At 42.1% G+C, this 19,088-nt stretch overlaps 1 protein-coding gene across 1 annotated transcript in view; it reads left to right on the top strand.

The window, feature by feature from the left end:
* Nucleotides 1-17,731: 17,731 nt before the first annotated feature.
* LOC116525362 overlaps nt 17,732-19,088 on the top strand; it is a 59,647-nt gene continuing 58,290 nt past the window's right edge. The window contains exon 1 of the mRNA XM_032241164.1: nt 17,732-17,878. Within this exon, the coding sequence (XP_032097055.1) occupies nt 17,773-17,878 (106 nt within the window). The 5' untranslated portion in view covers nt 17,732-17,772. The remainder of the gene's footprint in view (nt 17,879-19,088) is intronic.

Here is a 19,088-nt window from a genome sequence, read left to right on the forward strand (position 1 = left end):
GAAGGTATTGGCAGGGTGGACTCCTCTGTGGAGGCTCTAGGGATGATGTGTTTCTTGACCTTTTCCATACTCCAGGAACCTCCCACTTTCTTTAGCTCATGGCTCCTTCCTCCAGCTTCAAAGCTGGGAGCTTAAGGCCTCGTCACTCTTGAACTGTCTTCTCTTAGTCACATCTTCCTTTGACTGACACCTGCTTCCTTCTTCCACTTTTAAAAATCTTTGTGATTACATTGGATAACCCATGCTATGCTTCCTGTCTGCTGATTAACAACCGTAATTCCATCTGTAACCTTAATTCACCCCTGTCATGTAACAAAACAGATTCACAGGTTCTGGGAATTAAGATGTGGACATCTCTGGGGGAGGAAGCTTATTCTCACTACCATAATCCCTAATCCTGCAACTTTTCCCTGTCCCCATTGACATCTACTCCAATGTGCTTGACATATGCCCTGAAATATGCACGTTTTCCTTGTAAATATGCCATTAGTGTGTATGTTTTTAATTGACATTTTGGTATTATTCTATGTTTCATCTGTGGTATTCTTATATACTTTTCATTTAACACTATGTTTATGACGTCTTCCATGCTGTTCTGTACACATGAGTTTGATGCTCCCAACAACTGTATATTATTTCATAGTTTATGTCTACCGCATTTTACATATCCAGTTTTCCACTGATGGACTCCTGTATTGTCTTCACTCTACTCTGAGCTTATCATGACAGACATCCTTGTCCATGGTCCCAGCTGGACTCACATAAGAATTTTTCTAAAATGAACTAAGGCTAGGATTTCTGGGTAACAGGGTAAAGGCTAGAATTGCTGAATCACAGGATATATCTATCCCTACTTAGTTTCACTAAGCTCTCTTGACTGGCTGTACTAGTTATACTTGGACTAGTAGAGTTGTTAAACCTCTTTACCATGATGGTGATGCAGCATCTTCTGTCAAACCTCTTTCCCGGGAGCAGAGCTGAAAGCCTTTTCTGGATCTCTTTCCTGTATATTTTTGTTTTTTAGACAGGCTTCAGAGGCACTAAATACACTTTCCTCTAGCCAGCACTTAAGTCCCCCTTCACTTCTCTTTTTTATGTGTTAGCACTATGCTGGGCACAGGCCTCCATCAGAGGAGTCTGTTCTTTGGCTATGCAAACTCAGAATTTTATTTCCATCCCTTCTTCTTCATCCCCATGCCTCTGGACTCAGGTTTTATTAATGTAACAAGGATTTCTTGAGCACTTACTGGCTCAAATACCTTACCCCCTTCTCCCCACCCTAGATATTGGGGATATTAAAAGAACAACTAAGGGGCTTACATTCTGGTGTCCTGTCAATTCAACTGCAAAAACTTAGCCAGGATCCATTCACTTCTCCCCAAAACCAACCTAGTACAAGCAAACAGAACTTTAGCACTTTTCACCTGGACATTTGCATTTGTCTTCTACTTGGTCTACCTGCTTCCACCCCTACCCCATCAAATCATTTTTCCACACAGCAGCCAGAACAAACATTTAAAAATATAAATCAAATCCCATCTCTCCTTCATATCTGCTAATAGTGCATTGCCTATAGAATGATATCCACATCCCTCAGCCTGGCTTACCAGGCTGCATGGCAGCTGGCTCCTCTCTGTCTCTCTGACTTCACCTCCTGTCACTCTTTCCTTCATTCATCATATTTCAGCCACATCGCCCTTTTTCCATTCCCGGGATAGGTCAATCCTGTTTCTGCCTCTCAGTCTTTGCAGTAGCTGTTCCCTCTGCCCAGAATGCTCTTCCCTCCAAGTTGCTCAGGACTGGCCCTGTCCCATCATGCATATATTGGTTCTGATTTACTTCTCTGGATGGTACTTATTTATTTGCTAGCACTATTTATTTATTAATGAGTTCATTGCCTATATTCCCCTGTAGTGTGTGAGCTTCATGAGAATGCTTTTATTTCTCTTGTTCACTGTTCTATCAGTACCTAGTATACTGCCTGGCACAGGGGTGGAGTTAAAAATGCATGGGTTTTAACTTTTTTTGAGGAATTAATGAATGAATGAATCTAAAGCAGTGGTTCTTGATCTTGACTACCTATTAGAATCATTTGCACAAAGCCAAGCTCCACTTAGACCAATTAAATCAGAATCTCTAGGCACAGGGCTCAGGTATTGGCACTTTTTAAAGCATCCAGATAAACATTCACTTAAGGCTCTGAAGCAACCCTTTGAGGATGAGAGCCCCTCTCAAGTAGGGAAACTTAGAAACCTTCCTTGGGATTTTTGTATTCAAACTCTAAAAAGAAAAATTTTCTTTTTCTTTTTCTTTCTAGTGTTAGCCAAAGTACTGTAAGCCTCCAGCTGTCTGCAGCTGTGTCAGCTGACACTACCACCATTCCTGGCTACAAGGAGGAAGCCAAGCTATAGGAGAAAAGAATAGGACCAACTCACAGAGGAGCTGAGCCAATTCAAAGGTGAGGGAAGGCATGGCAGGGAGGCACAGGAAAAGTGCTGATGGTATTGTGGGAGACCCTGGAGTCTCTGAGTCTAGCCTCACTTAAATTCTCATCTCTGCTCAAGTTGGCAGGGGTTAGGTTTCTGTCATTTGCAACTAAAAGGATCCTGACCAATACTTGTTCAAAGCAAATAATTGTGGGTCAAGAAAAGATGATTTAAATGGAATCCAGAAGACAGAATATTATGGCAATGCCTTTATCAATAAATCCATAATTCCAAATATAGCTGCTTGTTAAACTAGAAGGAATCCTTTGCTTCTCATATTTCAGCCAGTTAGTCTGTTTACAAAGTGTCACAGTTAAGCACTTCCACAGCCACATGAGAAGTATTAGATCACTTACTCTTCTTAATAAAGGGAACAAATTTGTGATGGACTGCACTGTGCATTCATCACGGGGCACTGCATATGCCAAGCTTTTGGTCCTTAGGGACTCCTCTCCCAGCCGGGAAACTGAGAGAACTCAGCACAAATGGTCGAATGCTGAGACCTCTATGATTTCTCTGTCCACCTCAATTCTAATCACAGGGCTCCTTTTGAGCCGTCACAAAAATGCTGAAAGGGTAGAAGCTTTGGTTACAGAGGCCCTGACAAGCCTATAAGGTTCTACCTCGAGCAATGGAGAAATAGAAGTAGATCAGTAGGAATTGCCCAAGATGCCAGTCTTCAAGGGGTCCCAAATGGAATGCTAAAAGCTTTTGAGAAATTGAGGGAAATCAAGAAAGTCGTATTGGAGAGAAGTCCTCTCAAAGAGAATACTGTGTATGATTGAAAGGCACAAAGCTATACAGAGCAGATACGAGGCCTGGCACACACTTTTGGAAGTGCGTGCCTAAACTCTTTAAGCCTTCAATACTGACAAGCTCTGCTCCACAAAATCCCACGTGCCAAGATGTGATTCCTGCAATCTTTCTGCATTTCCCCAAAGATAAGCTATATGAAAAAGAGAAATAAATGGGAACATTCCCAGGAAGATTTCCAGCTGGCTTCAACTTTGGATGGAGGCATGAACAGGGATGGGGCACATAGACTCACACAGAGAAAGTATGTAAACCAGGTCTCTAAGCTGGAGGAAACACCCAGATATTCTGTTACCATTTTATTAGGCTCCTGCCACAGACAGCCACTGTGTTGTTTAATAGAGTAAGCCCTGGCAATAGCCCAAGTTAGAAGGCAACCGTAGCTGATTTCTCAGACTTCTGAGGCTCCCATCTCTCTTGGGCAATAGGTCAGAAGCTGTGTTGTACCAGAGAGCTGTTGAATTGGATAGCAATCTGCAGGGGGCAGCAGCGAGACAGATATACCTTAGGATACTTCCAGAACAAAAGGATATTTGATAAGCCTCTCAGTAAAGCACAGGACCTTTCCCAAACACCTGTGCTGAACAGCATCCTGAGAATGGTGGGTTTGGTTAGCTGGGGGGCTTCCATTTCGCTAAGAGAGGTGTGCATGTTTGGGGCTAGGCAGAATAGTTCATTGTGGTAGAGGAGAAGCAGAGCCCAACCCTTGGTGGTCTTCACTCTTCACCCTGTAGTGATAAACTTCCCTAGTAAGTAAGTGCTGAACAAATATTTCAAGTCTGTGGGTTTGAAGGAAAGTAAAAATCTTACCTGCCTGAGGAGCCCCATAATTTGTTCTGGTCTGCTCACAGACATTCAGCAGCCTCCCCACTCCTGAAGTCTGGAGTAGAAGGGAAGGGGAGGTACATTGTTATCCTTCTCAGGACAGACACAATGAGGAAAACTACACCACAGCATATCTGATTGTCCCCTTTTTTGCTTTTGTATTTCCTATACTCAAACCTGAAATTTTCCCTTGTCTATTACCACTGCCTTCCTGTAGGTTCTCTATAAAAATAGTGGTTGTATTTTGTCAGGGCTAAAGCCTGGGTAAGATTGTCCACCATTAACCAAAGCTCTAAAAGTAATCTAATATAGGCCTCTTAATTGGATAAGCTCTCTCAGACCTAAACCCACATCATATATTCTGTGATCAATGAACTGTAATGAAATTCCAAATAAACCCCTCCCCACGGAGCACCAGCCTTCCAATTTGGAAAACAGTGATCTGGTGGTTTCATCATGCTCCATCGTTAGCAGAGGATGCCGTAGCTCACTTGCCCACATCCTGACACCATATCTTAGGCTCACTCCCTTATTTAACATTAGATCTGTAATGTGCACATGCACACACACACACACTTGCATACATAATACAGATAAAGATGTATACAAAACAAAACAAAGCTATAAAACAACTGAAGAATATGAAATTATTATTTCAAAATTATAGGCATGTGATATTTACTTCCCTCTTTCCCAGTGGGATCTAAATATCCTCTACCCTTGGTCTCTGGGGTTGGCCCTGCTACTTGCTTTCCAGTAGAATGTTGGTAGACATGACACCTAGATGACATGAAGTATTTTGTGCATCATCTGTCACCATGAAGATAACATACCCAGCTGCTTCACTGATCCAAGGAAGACAAGGGACACCTAGAGCAGAACTGAACCCAAGTTACAGCTTAAAGCAAAGCCCAGCCAAACCCCAGTGGTATCAACTAAGACTCAATTCTCAGACATAGGAACGAGAATAAATGATTGCATTTTTAAGCCACCACAATTTTGGATGGTTTGTTATAAACTTTATTGTGACGATAGCTAAATAAGAATGATATTTTCTGAAGCAAGTTATGAAAGTTCAAAGTCAAAAGGGAAAATGCTGACAGAGGTAACCATGACTATTTTTAAAGCTGTATGTGGATGTTTAAGCAAACGGCACCATAAATAAGCTTAAAAATTAATCTGAGCCAATAATTTAAAAAGTATCTTTAGCAGATGACGGTGGGATAGAGGAATGAGCAAAGAACAGAATGCGTAAAAATATCCGTAGTAATGAACTTTGTCCTTTCATTTGTGGAACATCATGTTGCTGATCAAAGGAATGAAGTCAGTCATTCAGGATTCACCATGGATAGATGTTCATGCTGAATAGAAATTTCAGGATATGCGATTAGTAAGACAGTGTCTTGAAAAGGGATTTGGAGGGAAGTCCACTATATTTGTTGTCCCTGGGGACTGGAATTGGGGGAAGGAAAGTGACAGCAAGGACTTTCAATTTGGCTATGTCTATATCTTTGCATTCTATTCTAATGACCATGTATTAGGTGGGTGTTTGGCCTCAGATATCCTTTTGCCCAAAAGCTCAATATTGTAATAGCACCATTATTATATGGTGGTCCAGCCATATATTTAGGGTCTCCTATAGTGACAAGCGGGTGTTGAACAATGGGAACACATGGACACAGGGAGGGGAGCACTACACACTGGGGTCAGTTGGGGGGAAATAGGGGAGGGACGGTGGGGGGTGGGGAGCTGGGGAGAGATAGCAAGGGGAGAAATGCCAGATGTAGGTGATGGGGAGGAAGGCAGCAAATCACACTGCCACGTGTGTACCTGTGCAACAATTTTGCATGTTCTTCACATGTACCCCAAAACCTAAAAAGCAATGAAATAAATAAATGGGGGAAAAAAAAAGAAGCCTACTACCTCTGACACAGACCTTTGGGTGGATTCATTTTTAGAAAACATCTCCAAGTATTTTCATGTATTGACATAAAATCTGCTCTTTCTCCTAAGTTCACTTTAACTTTCTTAAGATAGAGGCCACATCTTATTTTTTCTTTATATTCAACAAGTCAGGTATAGTTGAGTATATTTACTGGAGCGTACAGATATGAGAGTGCATACCTTCAGTCTATAATTGTTGACTCTCAGAGCTTCAAGGGAGATCATAGACCATCCCATTAAATCTCTAATGCCAACTATTTTACAGACAAGGAAAATGAAGCCTCAGAGGGACAATATCTCACCAGAGGTCTCTGAGCTGTGAGATCAGAACCAGGACTCAGAAAACTGAGCAAAATTGCAGTCCAGTCTTCTTTTCCTTCTTCTACCAGCTAGCCCCATAGTCCAGTTCCTTTTATTTATTTATTTATTTTTGAGACAGCGTCTCATGCTGTTATTGCCCAGGCTGGATTGCAGAAGCATGATCTTGGCTCACTGCAACCTCTGCCTTCCAGGTTAAAGCGATTCTCTCCTGCCTCAGTCTCCTGAGTAGCTGGGACTACAGGCATGCGCCACCATACCTGGTTAACTTTGTATTTTTAGTAGAGAAAGAGTTTCACCATGTTGCCCAGCCTGGCTCGTCTCAAACTCCTGACCGCAGGTGATCCGCCTGCCTCAGCCTCCCAAAATGCTGGGATTACAGGCATGAGCCACCATGCCCATCCACAATAGTCCAATTCTAAAGACTGGTCAGTCTGGGGTCTGAGAAGGCAGGAAGATAGCAGGATATGATGACAAGAGCATGAGCTTTGGAATCAGACAAACATGGGTTCAAATCTCAGTGCTGGTATTTGCACAGATGGTGCCATTGGCCATGTTGCTTAACATTTCTGAGTCTATGCATTAGCTTATAAAATGTGTGGGTAATAGCTATCAGTTACAGTGAAAAAAAATGAGATAAAGTTTATAAAGCACTTAGCTCAATGCCTGGCAGAGAGTAGGAGCTAATTAAATGTGAATGCCATTCCCTTCTCTGTGGAATATCTCAGTAGCTAAAACACTTCTTTATGCATCAAGGAATTAACACCACTGTTATGAGATTAATTCACAGCAATGCACATGAAAACAGTGATTCAGATCATGGCAAAAACTATAATTAAAGTATCTGGTATTGTTTGATTATAGGGTTGGCTTTACTGACTTTAGCACTTTGTGGACAAAGAGCAGGCAGCTGAGAGGCAAAGCATGGCTTTATTTTCTGGGAGTTTTTTGACCACTTCCCAGGTCAGGGTGGGGATTATTCCTCTCATCTTGTTTTGCACTGAAGCATCTAAGCCTTAATGGGGTAAGATAGAGAGGGGAACTTACATTTACTAAACATCTACTATGTGCCAGGCCTTTTAAATACTCAATCTCACTTTGTTTTCCCAGAAGCCCAAAAAGGTCAATATACACGACTACATTTGATAACCATGAATGCTGAGGCTCATCAGTAAATTCAATAAGTTGCTTACAATGTCATCCCCAGTTAGGGATGAAGGTAAATTTTAATTCAAGTCTTCTCAACTCCGAAGGCTGTGTTCAATTCAATATAGAGGCTACCTCCTATTTCTGGCACAAATTTAACAGTTAAGTATGTAACAGGCACTGTTTTAAGTACTTTAAGTAGTACAGCTAAGACTGTTAGTTAACTATCCACTTTCATTCTTCCCTTCTTTACTAACAAAATCCCAAGTTTTTATTGTGAGTAGCACCATGCCTAACCACAGATCAGCATTTCCCAGTTTCCTTTGCAGTTAAGGAGGACCCAAAAGATCTAAAAAGTATTGGTTGGAACTACCAGGAAATGTCCTGAAAAGATATTGACCCATGTGAGAGACATGACTTCATGTCCTCTGTCCCTCCACCTTTCTTTCTGCTTCTGGTCTAGAATGTATACTGAGAATTGGTACCTGGCAGCCATTTTGAATCATGAGGTACATGAGGTAGATGAGGGGACCCTGAGAATGGAAGCCAGTGCTAAAAATGGTGGAGTAGAAAAGCAGAGGTAGCCTTAGGTTCCTGACAGCTGTGGAACTGCCTTGCCAATACTGGATTGCCAATCTTTAAAATTATTTTGAATGAGAGAAGTATAAGCCTCTACTAATTTCAGTTACTTTTCTGTTGCTTTCATGATTATACTTGGAATATAATCTTAACTCTACATCTATAGTTTCTTATTTAATCCTCCAATAGTTCTACATAATATTATTTTTATTCCTAGGTTTTTCAGGTGAAATAATTGAAACACAGAGAGGTTAAGCAACATGCCCTAGATCACTGAGCTAGTATATAAAAGAGAGTGGGTTTGAACCCATTCCAACTTCTGCAACACTCATGCTCTTAATAATCATATTAGACTGCCGACTCAGACTAGACATCAAAGACTCTTTTCCCCAAGCTGAAGAACTTTCATGTCTCGGTGGAATTTTCCTTCGAAATCAAACTTTATTTCTGATGGCTTGAGCCCTATTTGCATCTGGCATGAGGTTAGTTTTTCACTTTGTAAGAAATAACATTCTAATGGGTTTTTAAGGGCCCAGAAGACTTGTTAGCCATTCCCTGGCTGCCGCAGGACAAACTCATTAAAAACATCTGAACAAAACCAACAGAACTTGAAGGGCAACAAGAAAATGAAGACACTCTGGGGGTGGAGTTAGAGAATCCATATGGTAAAGCACAGATGCTAATGGGTCCACTCACACAACTGGAGGTGGAACTCTGTGCCGAAGACATTTCACCCCTTTGCATGACAGGGTCTCATAGGCTGATAACAAGAATTGCAGTCACTTACTCATTATCAGAGTTGCTGTCAAGAAAATAATTGGGATATCCCTAGAGTTTTCTCTTAATGGGATTTTACCTCTGTGGAAAAGGGTTTGCTAAGTATATGAATGAAGCAAACAAAATTGGAGGAAAAATATTTGCTGAGCTAAAGAGAGGAAATTATTTTGCAAACCTGGAAAAGTACCAATTACAGGAAAATATGGTTTATCCAGAGTTCTATCAGCTGGGGTTTGCTATTAATTTTATCTGTAAAATGGGGATAATCACACTGATGTTTCAAGGTGGTGGCAAGGAATATGCTAAATACATCATATGAGGTGACCTAGCACAGAGACTACCACAGTGATAAAAACACATTGAGATATGCTTGTATTCTTCTATGGGGCTCTGAGGACCTAGGAATTGGCCACTGTGTTTTCTTTTCCGGCCTTTGGGGAGCCGACTATAGAACATACAGAGACCATTTAAAAAATAATGAACAGAAAAAAGCAATAAACTCTCCATTTCCCTAAACAACCCAGGCACAGAGCAGGAAGCATTGGCTCCAGTATCTGCAAATAGCCTTGCAGATTTTCAGACTACCTGGTTTTCAGAAGCCCACCTAAGTAAATCTCCCAACCCCTGGATCATGTCAAGAGGCAGGGCAGCACAGCACAGCAGTGAACATCTCGGCTCCAATACCAGTTGACCTGGGTTTAAATTTTTGCTCTTTACTTACCTGGCCATTTTAGTTAAATATTTGTAAAATGGAGTTAGTAATAATATGTATAGTTGACTGGGGTGAGTGTTCCATCAGATAATACACATAGGGGGCTAGAAGAATGTCTAGCACATAGTTAGTGGTTAATAATTAGAGGTCAGTGTTAGTGATTTTAACTGTTAGCTTGGAGTATGGCATAATTTCCTTCTTCCCCTTCTTTCTGTGACAACTCCATCATGGTGGGTCCCAGTCTTGTGTGGTGGAAGCAAAGTACACTTCATAAGGAAGTCAGGAGTCCAGCCCTTAGGCTCTATGGAGATAAAGGCCCTGATGAAAGATTTGGTAGGCTTCCTTTAAAAGATTAGAGCGTAAACTTTGGAACCAGGCCTACTTGGGTTTGAATTCTGATTTCTCTGATGACCAGCTGGCGCTGTAACCTTTAGGAAGATTTCAGGACCTCAGAATGGACATGTACTGTCATGTGTTGCATAACCACATTTTGATCTATGATGGACCATATATACAATGGTGGTCCCATAAGATTATACTACTGTATTTTTTAACTGTACCTTTTCTATGTTTAGATATGTGTAGATACACACAAGTTACCATTGTGTTATAATTGCCTACAGTATCCGTATAGTAACATGCTGTACAGGTTTGTAGCCCAGGAGCAATAGGCCATACCACATAGCCTAGGTGTGTAGTAGGCTGTGCCATCTAGGTTTGTCCAAGTACACTCTGCGATATTCCCACCGTGACAAAATTACCTACTGATGCATTTCTCGGAGTATATCCTTGTTGTTAAATGATGCACTTAACATGGTTGTTAATTTTTTACTAATTGAGGAGTAAAAGCTCAAGTAAAATAACTCTTCCTTGTTTAGCTTTAAGCTTTGTAATCAGTGGCCTTGTCAGTTGCAAGGTTGTTCTGAGCTGACAGGCTAATTAGAGAAATGGTCTATGTGCTTTTATTTGGAGGAGGACTGCATAAAAAACCATTCCAAACTTTAGTGGCTTAAACCAACAACCATTTATTTAGCTGATGACTCTTGACGGTTGCTAATTTGGTCTGGGCTCAGCAGGAAAGTTCTTCTGCTAGTCTCAGATGGGTTCACTCATGTGTCTGCACTTAACTGCCAGTCAGTGAGATGGCTCTGTTTCTGGGGATTAGCTGGCTATTGGTGGGGCCATAAACCAACATTCATCAAGCTAGAGCAGGCAGTCATGGGGTTATGGGAGAAGCAAGAAAGGATGTGTCAATACACAAACACTTCTCAAGTTTCCTCTTGCATCACAATGGCCAAAGCAAGTCACACAGCCACCACCAGAGTATAGAGGGAACTTCCCAAGGGTGTAGGATGAGGTGAACAATCAGAACCCACTACTGTTAACAATTTACCACAATCACCATAGAACCTGTTTTGGGAGAAATAATTCATTTCTGAAATCGGCATCTTGTACATACACATGAGACCAAAGTGCCTTTCCTACTATATTCCAAAGAGAAATTATTCAGTATGACACTCTGGACAATGGCTGAATAAAGAGTTTCCTGGTTAGCAACCAATTGAAATGCTGTATGTTGCATAGAGATTTCCTCAATTTGTGAATTAAAGCCCTGGAATAGGGATTTTTACATCTCTTTAAACCCTGACATTCTATGAATCTATACTTTTCTATTCCAATTTTAGAATAGCTAAAGCCCAGGTCAAGAAAGCTCTGTTTCTTGTCCAGTGAGGCAGTCAGGAAATTTCGGCCCATTGCAAAGAGCAACTGGTCAACCATGAAGTCTGTGTGACATGACCATGGATTAAAATGTCTCAAGAAGTAGTGAGTTCTCTGTTACAGAAGGTGATCAAACACAGACTGGTTAGCCATTTTAAAAAATAATCAAAAGCTGTGGTTTTAATTCTATTTGTATAAGGAGACATCAGAATGTTTATATTGCTTCCAGGAATTCTGATGCCCTCCCCAAGACAGGCCATGCAGAAAAGTGGAATCTGTCCTTGTATTAAGTAAAAAAAAAAAAAAAAAAAAAAAATAGATTATATGCATTTAACAAGTGAGCACTTAATATAAACAAATTAAAGTACTTTCACATCTTATACCTTTCTTTACTCTGGTGCCAGTAACTTCTTTATACAAAGGGAAAACAAAGGCTTACAGATTTTGCTTAAAGTTATTCTCAACTAGTAACTGTCCAAGTGGTTCTTTCACTTTCAACTGAGTGTTTCTTTTCATGTTCCTGGTGACCTTCTTTCTTTCCTCCCATCATTCATTCATTTGTTCAGTCTGTCTATCATTTGATCTTCATTTTTAATGAAATGTCTCTTAAATGTGGGGAAGGATAGGCATGTACTAGTCCCAGTACATGTGTGCATCTCAACTTCGAGATCTTAAGGTTGAGAATTAAATTACATAACATATGTAAAATTCTTAGAGCAGCATCAGGTATCTAGAAAACACTCCAGGAAAGCTAGTTAATATTATTATGCTGGGAGAAAGGTATGAAGCTTTTGAAATTGAGCCTGAGTTCAGAGAATCTGAGATGTCTGGTCAGAAAGAAACATGTAAAAAGGGTGAGAGGGCAATGACCACAGCCCCACATCCTTGAATCCTGTGGTTGTTTCAGGAACCCTGAGGAGTGTGAGGATGTCCTGAGCGGAGGATACCTCAGGGGAGCTGAAGGAACAGGAGAACAGCCCTGGCACGCCCCGCCCAGGCTCACCTCCTCCTGCAGAACTAAGCCAGGCCTGAAAAGTTCCTTGAAAGAGGCTGCTCTTTGGAAGCCTTGTACATTTCTGAAGGCTGCCAAGAGAATGTGCGGCTGAAACCAGAGTGGGGACCCGTGCTTCCTTGAGGTGGTGCCCAGGGTAAACCTGAGATAGAGAAGTTAATCCCTTCTTCCTGCTCCGTGCTCCCACACCCACTCTTGATGGCCCTCTTGGACAGGAACTAAAACAGCCCCATACAGACTTTCTCATGAGTGGCTGACATCTGGTCTCTAGAAAATACTCAAGTAATACTTGTCTGGCAAATTCCTGGAGTACAGGTCACACCCAGCAGCTGACCACTTTCTCCTTGGCTCCGAGGCCATGACAGCTATCCAGTCTAGTGTGGGTCCATTTGAATTCTAAAGTGTGTCTGGCCTGGCCACCCCACAGCAGGGGATGCAGAGCAGGCTCTTCTCATGGTCTTCAGATCGCTCTCCCTTGTCTTGCATACCTGTCCTCATGGAAGGATGTGGTCTATGAGCCGATCGGGGGTGGGTGGGGTGGGAGGAAATGAAATATTTTCTGAAAGAAGATTATTTTCAGAAATTGTTTTAAAGTTAGGCCAGGTGTGGTCACTCACACCTGTAGTCCCAGCACTTTGGGATGCCAAGGCAGGAAGATCTCTTGAGGTTAAGAGTTTGAAACCAGCCTGGGCAACGTAGTGAGACCATGTGTCTAAAAAAAAGAAGAAGAAGAAGAAAGGAAGAAAACTTAGATGAGCATGATATGTTCCTATAGTCTCAGCTACTTGGGAAGCTGAGGCAGGAGGATCGCTTGAGTCCAGGAGTTCTAGGCTGCAGTGAGCCATGGTCACAACATTGCACTTTTTCACTGGGTGAAAAAGTGAGACTCTGTCTCTGAAGATAAATAAATTAGTTAAAGTACTGTGCCAATAAGGTAATTCTTAACACAATGCTAAAAAGAAATTAGAGGTAGTGAAATGCAATGCATCATTGAAGCATCCAACAAAAACCAAGACAAGTGGAACAGGGGGTCTGGCTTTGAATGTGCTTACACTTGGAATAATCCACAGCACTGGCACCCTCTGATGTTGAAGCCTGGATCTTCCTGGGCCTGGACCCACACGTCCAGGCACAGGCCAGGAGAGAAACATCTGCTGGAGTTTCCCCTGAACCTGTGCACTTGGCCACCTTAGAACCATTGCTATTACAGAGGCAGTTTTAAGGACCCCAGATAAAAGATTTGACAGAAGGAGAAGAAGCACCAGCATCCACAGTTGAGTCTGTGCTTCCCAGAGTGCCAAGGGCTTTTTATACAGAATTTCATTTCAATAGTTTCAATGGGAAGGCAAAAAAAGACAATTTCATGCCACCCTCAGTGCAGCTTGATATCTTAATTCACGAGATAATATTTTTGTTCTTCCCTCTGCATTGCTATCTCTGCCTTGAATGTCCATTTCCTGGATCTTCACGTCTGTGGACCCCCCTGTCCATACAGACTCAATCCAAACCCTACCCTTTCCATAAAGCCTCCTGTGGTTCCTTGTCCACCACTACTACCAGCCACAGTCAGAAATAATTTCATCACATACTTATTCATTCTGTGCCATAGCTTCCTCATCTATAAGATGGGCATAATATTAATACCTTCTCCATACGATTATTGCGGGAATGAGGAAGAACGCTCAGAATTAAGCTTAGCATATAAACAAAGTTTAATAATGATAATATTTGTAGTTGTTGTCAATGGATATAATTTATCTTCTTTGCTACCCTCACTGTAGGATTTTGGAGGCAGGGTACGAATGAGGTCTTATTCATCTCTGAACCCAGAGGCTACCAATCAGACTTGATGCCCAACAGATACTCAGGCTCAGTAGAATGTTTGATGAATGAGAGTGGAGGAGTGTCAGACGCCAGCGACAAGAGCAACCTTTGAGCCAACAGACTCCTCAGTCATTAACCCTCCATCTGCCTGGCCAACTTTATGGGCCACCTATCACTACGTGGCTATTGTTCAAAGCTGGCCAAACTATCCTGGTGCTGGCTGCTGGCAGCCTTGTCTTCAAGCAGCCGCCAGAGAGGCTGCTACGTATGCTGACAGCATCATCGAAGCTGCCTTCAGGGCTCTGCTTCTCGGGGGCTGGTACAGATGAAACCTGTGCCCCTGGCAAAGTGGGGGCCTGGTCTTCCTGCAATCCCAGCCCTGCTTGGATACCCATTACAGCAATGAGCACGGCACGTTTGACTTCTTGCCTTGTCTCTCACGCTTCTCAACACGGACGATTCGTAATGGATGTCAGACTTTGAATTTCTTATCATGTTGTTTATATCTAATAAGTGAATTGCCCTGTTTTTTTAAAAGTCAGCTTTTAAAATACTGTGTTTGAACATCTGTCAAGGGCTGGGGATTAGCTGAATAGGCACTGGATGCCAGGATATTATATTCTCTCTTATCCTTTATACTGTAATTATCTTGATCCTCAAACAACTCAGCACCAGTTACAACCACTTTCGCAGACTTGTTGTTGCTGCAAATTCAAAAAATTATTTTATTTGAATCTAAATTAAACTGATATGTAACAAGGTTTTTTTTTTCCCTGCTAAGTCTCAAAAAACAGTATCTGCAGATGATTAAAAAACAGTAAAACACGGACAATTTCAAAGTTTATTTCAAGAATAAACTCATGAAAATTCATCTAATTATGCAGCAGTGTACCAAAAATAATCTTTTCCAAACCTAAATTTGTTTAACAAAACACACAGTCAGCTAAGCCAAATGAAAGCAAACGTGTGTTTATGCCATAGTAACCCCCTCCCCCTGGCTGCTCGAGTGGGCACGAGGGCTTGGCAGGGTCCTGAAGCCTGTTGGCGGCTTCTGAGTCCTGATACTTTGCTTGCTGGTGTTTCCAACGAGGGGGCCATTGGCTCCACTGGTCACAGAAATGGACCCTGTTGCTGCTTGTGTAAGTGGTCTCTGTTTCTGGCATGTGGAGAGCTGAAGCAGGGAGGACAGAGCTCTTTACTCTCAACAACTCAGGGAGAAGAAGAAACTACCAAAGCATCATGCACATAACCGCAGGCAGAGTGGTACTGTGTCTGCCAATGATTAATAGTAATAGTGAGAATAGCTACTGTTTATTGAGCCCTTGTGCTGCACCAGGTATTCATTTAGGAGTCTCACATTCTTCATTTTTTCAACTGACCCATATAAGAAAATAACTGGAACCCGGTCATCATGACTCCTACTTTACAGATGTAGAAACTGAGGTTTAAGGGGAAATAGCCAGCCTAAGATCACACAAGTAATTGGCTGAGCTGAGATTTGAATCTGTCTGACTTCAAACGCCATGTGTTTAAACTGTCATAGCATATTTTGTTGACTCAGGCCTGGGCCAGCTTCTGGAAAGCAGAAATCTGGGAATCCATGGGAATCCAAGCTCTCCCATCCTAGACAAGTTCCTGGTTACTTTCTGGATCTCAGTGTACTCATCTGTAAAGTGGAGAACGCAATACTTAAGACATAGTAAAAATTCAAAAAGTCGTAAAATATGACTATTCAGTTAGACGATACACCCTCAGAGGGCAAGAAGTATGTTATTTTGTTTGTAATTGTAACCCTAGTACCCCCCATAATAATGCCTTTCACAGTGTTTGGCATATAAAAGAGTAGGAGTGAAATCATAAGACAAGCTTCCTTCCTATAACTTGTTTACAGCTTATTTGGAAAGAAAAAGCAAGTGCGAGCAGATGAGAAAACAACCCTGGTGAACATGTCATCACGGAGATGCTAATTAGCTGCCAGATTGGTGATCTAGCAATAATGTCATATTGGACTTGTTCCACCAAGCATTACAAAATTGGGTTCTGGCCCCAGTGTCACAACTTCTTAACTGTGAAGGTTTTTGAACTTCTCTGAACTTCTGTAGGAGAGGGATCATAATGATCTAACTTTTCTTTTCTCCTTGTACTATTGTGAAGTCTGGAAAATACTGTCACATGCTTTATGAAATGTCATGGCCACCAGCATTTTTGGCAGGAAGAGCAGGCATGAGGCTGAACTCTCTGGAGGAAATGGCTGGAGGTCTCAGCTGTGGACGAGGAGCCACATTTTGCTATAGATTAGAATGTATTCCAGAAGGAAAACTAAAATCAAGGATCTATGTCAAGTTCAACCCCTATGTTTCCAGAGGCCTACGGAATCCTGGGCATTGTCACTCACTATCACTTGCCAGTAGCAGTATTAGGCACTCACTAAATATTTTTTAAATCAAGTTCATTTGTCCTAATTGGCATCATGGAATTGAATTATATTGAATGCAAGGGCTTCAAAAAGCCCAGTTAAAATCCACCTGCCACCCAATCACATAAAATCGCCAAAACAACTTTCTACGCTAAGTTCCATGGTCTGTGCTTCTGCTGTATCTTTTCTCTAACTGAGGCAGAGTGCATGGGGAAGGCATGGCTTCTGGAAGGGAATGATAGGAGGGCACATGCATGGATACTAGGAAGAATTTTTCTCCCCCAGGAGCAAGAACCTGGGATTTCTAGGGAAACAGAAAGGAGGCCTCACATCCCTCAAATTTCACTGGCACATGCTTCCCTAAATTGCCTTAACAAGTGAAGCTCCTTTAATCTCAGCATTCATCTATTAATTCACCAAACATTTTTGGTCCTTGCTGTGTACCTTGGCATCATGCTAATCCCTGGGTCTTAAGGGTTTCAAATTTTCTATTTCTGTTATCTTGGGCAAGTCCCTTAAACTTTCCTATCCTCAGTTTATGTATCTATAAAATAGACATCATTTTTGATGCCTCCCAGAGTTTGTAGGAGGAACAAATGAGATTAAAATACTTCACACGCTGTCTGACATTTAACAATTACTTTAAAAGAAATAGTCATTAAAGAATTAAAAGATGTTTTTAAAAAAGAAATAAAGGCCTCTGGATCTAATAATGTGATGTCATGGAAAGAACTAACTATAGTTGGAAGTTGAAAGTAATGAATGCACGTGTAAAAAAAAAAAAAAGGACCTGACTGTGCTAGTCTCCTGCCCGAAAACCATCCACTGCCCGTCATCCACCCCCAAAGAGCCGCAACTTCTGAGAGCCTAGCCACCTCTCCAGACCCATCTCTCATAGCCCTGCTCCCTGCCCCCAACGTATGCCCTGCTCTTACGCCACACGTGGATTTGACTGGCTAGTTATTGAAGAAAACATATTCTCTCAGGCCTCCCTGGCTTTGCACACACTATTCTCTCTGCTTGGAGAAGCCCCAGTCATTTGACAAAAGCTCGCTGGATGTCAGCCCCTCTGGGAGCCCTCCAAGAGTTGTCTTTTTATCAGGGCGGAGTTCTGTTATTCTTCTCTGATCCCTGCAGCACTTGGGCAAACAGCTGATGCAGAGTTCATTTTGTGAAGCTGTGACCAGTTTTCCAGTAGACCATGAGCTTGCTGAGGGCAGGAGCCTACCTGTCTTTGATCTTTGCTTCCGTGGGGTCTATCCGGGTGCCTGACACAGCAACTTTGAAGATGGAAGGGATGGAGGGAGGTAACTGGACGGGCAGGAAAAGTTCAAGTGCTCTGTTCTTACAGGGGGAGTAGGGATTGATCCAGAATTAGTTATTTAGAATAACCTGGAGAAATTCTGGAAACAAAACAAAACACACATATAGTTCCTGCCTCCCAAGAGTCTGCTGTCATATGGGCCTCAGGCAAAAATGGATTTACCTTGACACTAGTGGAGTTTATACTTCAAGACCCTTCATTTGCACACCTCCTTCCAGGGACCTGGGAGAAGCTCCAGCAACTCCTTTTTTTACTTTTAGACAGGGTCTTGCTCTCTTGACCAGCCTGGAGGGCAGTGGTGCGCTCTTAGCTCACTGCAACCTCCACCTCTCTGGCTCAAGCAATCCTGCCACCTCAGCTTCTCAAGTAGCTGGGACAGGTAGCAATTTCTTACTTATAACTTTATATGTATATTTTAAAAAGGACTATCTATATGGAATGAGCTCAGGTCCCACAAAACCTGGATCAACCTCTGGCCCCAGGATCCATAGTTTCAATAAGCTTAACAAGTGATTCTGATACACAGCCAGATTGGGAGATGACTTGCTACTCAATGTGTAATTCACAGGCCAGAAGCATCAGGAAACATCATGGTTGGGCAAGTCGGAAATGCAGAATCTCAACCCTATCCCCGACCTACTCTCTGTGAATCTGCATTTTAATGAAATCTCTGGGCTGATTCACGTGCAAAAATTCACATTCAGAATAAAGTTATGAATTGCTGCTGTAATGATTTCTTTGAGAGAGAAACGATTTCCAGCTGTAAAATCACAGAGGCCTTCTTGGAGGAGGTGATCTCTGAACGAGGACCTAAAGTAGAGGCAGTATTTGGGTATGTGAAGTATTTTAGCAGAAGCAGCAGCAAGCAGCATCAGTGGAATCCTGGAGATGGGGAATATGAGCAGGTGTTTAGTAGACCAGGGCCTTTGGGCTGGAATGAGAGAAGACAACCACAGGTAAGTTGAGTCCGGTGGTAGGGAGGGAGGGAGGCAGGCTGGGAAAAAGCTCACGTGTTGGGTTAAGGCCTTTAGATTCTAATTAGTTAGGAATGTGGAGCCTTGGTGTTTGGGTCCAGAAGATATGAGAGATTCAGCTGCAAAAGCAAAACATCCCCTGGGAGAGGGAAGCCAGGCACAGTATTTATTCATGCTCAGGTACAGATTATTTATGCCCAAGCCTTGCCTCGAAGATGT

The sequence above is a fragment of the Sapajus apella genome, unplaced genomic scaffold (assembly GCF_009761245.1).
Source record: "Sapajus apella isolate SASKATOON/1434 unplaced genomic scaffold, GSC_monkey_1.0 scaffold47, whole genome shotgun sequence".
NCBI lineage: Eukaryota > Metazoa > Chordata > Mammalia > Primates > Cebidae > Sapajus > Sapajus apella.